At 47.9% G+C, this 6,000-nt stretch overlaps 1 protein-coding gene across 1 annotated transcript in view; it reads left to right on the top strand.

Moving 5' to 3' along the window:
• The first annotated feature begins 1,755 nt into the window (after positions 1-1,755).
• The window catches only part of LOC149434524 (protein O-GlcNAcase-like), a 51,890-nt gene continuing 47,645 nt past the window's right edge, over positions 1,756-6,000 (top strand). The window contains exon 1 of the mRNA XM_089663684.1: positions 1,756-1,950. Coding sequence (XP_089519810.1) covers positions 1,815-1,950 — 136 coding nt within the window. The 5' untranslated portion in view covers positions 1,756-1,814. The remainder of the gene's footprint in view (positions 1,951-6,000) is intronic.

Raw genomic sequence — 6,000 nt, 5'->3', positions numbered from 1 at the left:
GAGAGGAGAGTAGGTGATAGTCTGATGGGTTGGGGTAGGGAGTTCCAGAGGATGGGTGATGTCCTGGAGAAGTCCTGGAGGCGGGCATGGGAGGAGGAGACCAGGGAACTAGAGAGAAGGAGGTCTTGTGAGGAGCGGAGAGTGCATTTTGGGTGGTATTTGGATATCAGGTCGGTGATGTAGTTTGGGGCAGAGTTATGGACAGCTTTGTACGTCAGTGTTAGGATTTTGAATTTTATCCGTTGTGCAATTGGAAGCCAGTGGAGGGATTGGCAGAGGGGGGTGGAGGACACTGAGTGGAGGCCAGTGGAGGGATTGGCAGAGAGGGGTGGAGGACACTGAGTGGAGGCCAGTGGAGGGATTGGCAGAGGGGGGTGGAGGACACTGAGTGGAGGCCAGTGGAGGGATTGGCAGAGGGGGGTGGAGGACACTGAGTGGAGGTCAGTGGAGGGATTGGCAGAGGGGGGTGGAGGACACTGAGTGGAGGCCAGTGGAGGGATTGGCAGAGGGGGATGGAGGACACTGAGTGGAGGTCAGTGGAGGGATTGGCAGAGGGGGGTGGAGGACACTGAGTGGAGGCCAGTGGAGGGATTGGCAGAGGGGGGTGGAGGACACTGAGTGGAGGCCAGTGGAGGGATTGGCAGAGAGGGGTGGCGGAAACGGAGCGGTTGGTAAGGTGGATGAGTCGAGTCGTGATATGATGAGGAAGTGAATAAGTTGCTTAGTGGTTTCCGGGGTTAGGAACGGCGGATTTTGGCGATGTTGCGGAGGTGGAGTCTGCATGTTGCGGAGGTGGAGTCTGCATGTTGCGGAGGTGGAGTCTATAGGAGTTTGTCAGCGATTGGATTTGGGGCTGGAAGGACAGATTGGAGTCTAGAATGCCACCTAGTACTCTGGCTTGTGGGGTGGGACTGATGGTGGCGTTGCTTGTGATGGAGAGGTCGGGAGGGGGGGAGACTAGGAGCTCGGTTTTGGAGAGGTTCAGTTTAAGGAAGTGGAGTGACATCCAGTCTGATATGTCGCTCAGTAGGTGTGTGATTCGGGCGGAGACCGAGGGGGTGAGGCGAGGGGTGGAGAGATAGATTTGTGTGTCGTCGGCATAGAGGTGATAGTTGAAGCTGTGAGAGTGTATCAGTTGGCCAAGGGAGGAGGTGTAGATGGAGAAGAGAAGGGGCCCGAGGACGGAGCCTTGAGGGACCCCAACAGAGAGGGGGAGGTGGTAGCCTTATAGGTAACACTGAAGGAGCGCTGGGATAAATAGGAGGAGAGCCAGGAGAGAGCGGAGTCTCTGAGGCCGAGGGAGTGTAGTTTATTGAGGAGGAGGGGGTGGTCGACTGTGTCGAAGGCCGCGGAGAGGTCGAGGAGTAGGAGGACTGAGTAGTGGCCATTAGCTTTGGTGGTTAGCAGGTCGTTTGCAGAGTTTGAGTAGGGCGGTTTCGGTGGACTGTAGGGGATGGAGGAGGTTGTTGTGGTTGAGGTGAGAGCTCAGGTGATTGTAGACTAAGCGCTCGAGGAGTTTGGATGTAAATGGCAGCAGGGAGATGGGTCTGAGGTTGTTTTAGATTTGTTTCACCCTTAGGCGTGAAGGGGTTAAGGTCGGGGGATGTGTACGAGGGATTGGAGACGGTTTCCCCTACATCAAGTCGGTAACACTTCGCAATATTCGTAGGAAATTTTTTTTTTTTTTAATCTATTCCAGTCATTTCTTCACAGATCCACCATTAATGAACTTTGACATCCATAGAAGTCCCTATAAAAGCGTTGTTGTATTGTAGGTGAACGAGTGGCGTGCCCGGGCGTCCAAATTCGAGGAGATGTGCAGCGTGGTAATGACCATGTTCACCCGGCTCTCTAACTGCCCCAACCGGACCATCCTGTACGACCTTTACCCCTACGTCTGGGACATCAAGAGCATCATTTCTATGGTGAAGTCATTTGTGCAGTGGCTAGGTATGTACCCTGTGGATTCCTGCAGCCATTCAGTCATTCTTTTACCTCCGTTCCCAGCTCTGCGGGGGGGGGACAAAACGATCACAAAATTAAACTTGGGGATCCATTTTTGAAATATAAAAGCAGAAAAGGGGTCTTATTTGTCCTTTTTATTGGTTTTGGACAAGTGGCACAGTCCTCTTATGAAATACCTTGCGGTGTACTGTGCCGCCCCAGCTACGTTCTGAACCACGGCGTAGTGTTGAAAAGATATGAAGCCGGGCTTGTACATGGGGTGCTCCCCTTTAACCCTTTCGCTGCCGGATGCTGTTTTTTTTTTTTCCTCATGTTGCGCACATTTTATATATAGATATTAAATATGAAAACAAACTTAAAACCTCACATTGTTCAATATTCTAGATTATCTGAAAGTAGAGACCCCATAGAATAAAATGGGGGCGGTTGCAATTTATTCCACTTGATGGCGCTACTGTTTATCAAATAAATATATATTTAACCACTTCCCGTCCGGCCCATGTATATAAACGGCCAGACGGGGGCAGTGCAGCGGCGGGTTGCTGTCTAGAAATGGCGCCCGCTATTTTAGCCTGTGCACGCTCCCTGGGAGCGCGCTGCACTGCGATCTGGTGCCCGCTGTGTCCTCTGGACACAGCGGAACACCGATCGCTGTACGGGACCTCTGTACGAGGTCCCGATCATGGGATCACTGATTGGCCAATCAGTGATCACATGAATAGTAGAAGACAAGATGTCACTTCTGACATCATTGCTTACTACGTGTGAAATCTGTGAATGATCACAGAGGTCACATGGTACAGGGCCATTCACAACAGCCTTGTACCATGTGACAAGCTGCGACCAATCACAGATCTCACAGTATTTCTCAATGGCTGCAAGAAAGAAGGAGAAATGATTACTTTTACAGCCTTTATGGGTGTAAAAGCAGTCGGTGTAAATAAAAAAGAAAAATCAAAATCTTCATCACCCCCCACAAGTAGTACAGTGTTACCATGGTGACACTGTACTGCTAGGGTGACAGTATGTTAAAAAAAAAAAAAAAATTGGGACTGCACTATCACAGTCCCACTGTAAGTCGCTGATCACCGCCATCACTAGTAAAAAAAAATTAAATAAACATTCCAGTATCTATCATAGTTTGTAGACTATTTTAACTTTTACACAAAATAATCAATATACACACCGTTTTTTTATGTGTTTTGTTTTTTTTATGTGTTTTGTTTTTTTTTATGTGTTTTTTGTTTTTTTATGTGTTTTGTTGTTTTTTATGTGTTTTGTTGTTTTTATGTGTTTTGTTGTTTTTATGTGTTTTTTGTTTTTTTATGTGTTTTTGTTTTTTTTATGTGTTTTTGTTTTTTTATGTGTTTTTGTGTTTTTTTTTATGTGTTTTTGTTTTTTTTTATGTGTTTGGTTTTTTTTACGTGTTTGTTGTTTTTATGTGTTGTTTTTGTTTTTTTTACCAAAGACGCTGCTGATTACATTTTGGCCAAAATGTATGAATATTTTTTTTCTTCTTAACTGGATATATTTTTATAGCAGAAAGTAAAAAAAAAGTTTTTTTTTTTTTTTTTTCAAACTTTTCAGTCTTTTATTCGTTTTCTATAATATAAGCTAAAAAACCCAATGTTGATCAAACACCACTAAAAGAAAGCTCTATTTGTGTGAATATATATATATATTTTTTTTATATATAAATTTCATCACGGGTACAGTATTGCACGACAGAGCAATTGCCAGTTAAAGTAGCGCAGTGCTGAGCAATTGGCAGTTACAAGTAGCGCAGTGCTGAGCACTTGCCATTTACAAGTAGCGCAGTGCTGAGCACTTGCCATTTACAAGTAGCGCAGTGCTGAGCACTTGCCATTTACAAGTAGCGCAGTGCTGAGCACTTGCCATTTACAAGTAGCGCAGTGCTGAGCACTTGCCATTTACAAGTAGCGCAGTGCTGAGCACTTGCCATTTACAAGTAGCGCAGTGCTGAGCACTTGCCATTTACAAGTAGCGCAGTGCTGAGCACTTGCCATTTACAAGTAGCGCAGTGCTGAGCACTTGCCATTTACAAGTAGCGCAGTGCTGAGCACTTGCCATTTACAAGTAGCGCAGTGCTGAGCACTTGCCATTTACAAGTAGCGCAGTGCTGAGCACTTGCCATTTACAAGTAGCGCAGTGCTGAGCACTTGCCATTTACAAGCAGCGCAGTGCCGAGCACTTGCCATTTACAAGCAGCGCAGTGCCGAGCCCTTGCCATTTACAAGCAGCGCAGTGCCGAGCCCTTGCCATTTACAAGCAGCGCAGTGCCGAGCCCTTGCCATTTACAAGCAGCGCAGTGCCGAGCCCTTGCCATTTACAAGCAGCGCAGTGCCGAGCCCTTGCCATTTACAAGCAGCGCAGTGCCGAGCCCTTGCCATTTACAAGCAGCGCAGTGCCGAGCCCTTGCCATTTACAAGCAGCGCAGTGCCGAGCCCTTGCCATTTACAAGTAGCGCAGTGCCGAGCACTTGCCAGTCACAAGTAGCGCAGTGCCGAGCACTTGCCAGTCACAAGTAGCGCAGTGCCGAGCCCTTGCCAGTCACAAGCAGCGCAGTGCCGAGCCCTTGCCAGTCACAAGCAGCGCAGTGCCGAGCAGTTGCCAGTTAAAGTAGCACCCAGTTAAAGTAGCGCAGTGCTGAATAGCAAAAAAAAAAAAAAAAAAATGGCCTGGCCATGAAGGGAGGTAAAACTTTTCAGAGCTCAAGTGGTTCAAATTGTGTACCAAATAAACATAAAATCCGCCCATAAATGATTCCAGTCAGGTCAGTTATTGTGGAATTAGTTGATGCTGTTAAATTTCAGCCTGGGTGTCACTGACCTCTGGTCACGAAGGGGTCACATTTGAGTATTTCCCCCCCCCCCCCCCCCCCCGTTGAGCTTATACTGTCATGACTTCGGTATTTTATATTTTTATTTATTTTTTTTAATATGTCTCTGTGGACAGGACTGAAATCAACCAGCCTCCCTTCTATGGGAGTTTCCAGCCAATTGACTTGATGCACGAGCCCAGCCGTCTGCCGCTTGCTGTGCGGCAATAACATCATTGCTATTTTAACAGAACATTCCGAGGCCTACAATTGACATCCCGGAAAAGAGATGACGGGTGACTCCCACCCTGCGCACGCGAGCTTTGCGCAAGGCTATTCTGGTGCGAAAGGGCCATCAAATTTGGGGAGGGGGGATGGGGGGGGGGGGCACCTACGCTGCAGCACAGATTTGCCCTTTTCAATGTGGCACAAACACAGTATGCGCTTCTACGGCAGTAGCGGCACCGGCTTGTGTTTGCAGGCAGACTCGTCACCCGGAAAACGTTTTTTGCGACTTCATCCCGCGCACCAGCATGGCCTAAGTTACTTGCGTAGCCTCATTTTGTTTTCAGGTTTCAAAGTCGTTTAAAGGAGCAGAGTGGAAAACTTGCTTGTAGAGAACACAGCAGGCGGCGATGCTGGGCTTTCTGTAAAGTCGACTCACCCACCCAACGTACTCCAATTTAAAACATAATGGTGCTTTTTATGAGTTTTAAAGGGACACTGCAGTCATATAGAAGTGTGTTTTTTTTTGGGGGGGGGGGGGTTTGTTAAATTTTTAAAATTTTCTAATTGATAAAAATTTTTAAATTTTTATTAATACATTTTTCTGTACATTGCTTGTGATTTTTATCTGGCCACTGATTATATATCAGACCGTTCTTTTACAATGGACGTTTTTATAGAGCTTCTGGTTCCCAGCCTGAACTTGCACCTCTCAGCCAGAACATTATGACCACCCGCCAGAATGGTGGGGACCACCCGCCAGAATGGTGCGACCCACCCGCCAGAATGGTGCGACCCACCCGCCAGAATGGTGCGACCCACCCGCCAGAATGGTGCGACCCACCCGCCAGAATGGTGCGACCCACCCGCCAGAATGGTGCGACCCACCCGCCAGAATGGTGCGACCCACCCGCCAGAATGGTGCGACCACCCGCCAGAATGGTGCGACCCACCCGCCAGAATGGTGCGAC

The sequence above is a fragment of the Staurois parvus genome, unplaced genomic scaffold (assembly GCF_062004578.1).
Source record: "Staurois parvus isolate SC_StPar_1 unplaced genomic scaffold, SC_StPar_1.0 ptg001747l, whole genome shotgun sequence".
In the NCBI taxonomy this organism is placed as follows: Eukaryota; Metazoa; Chordata; class Amphibia; order Anura; family Ranidae; genus Staurois; species Staurois parvus.
Note: the sequence above shows the minus strand (reverse complement) of the source record. Positions and strands in the feature narration are given on the sequence as shown.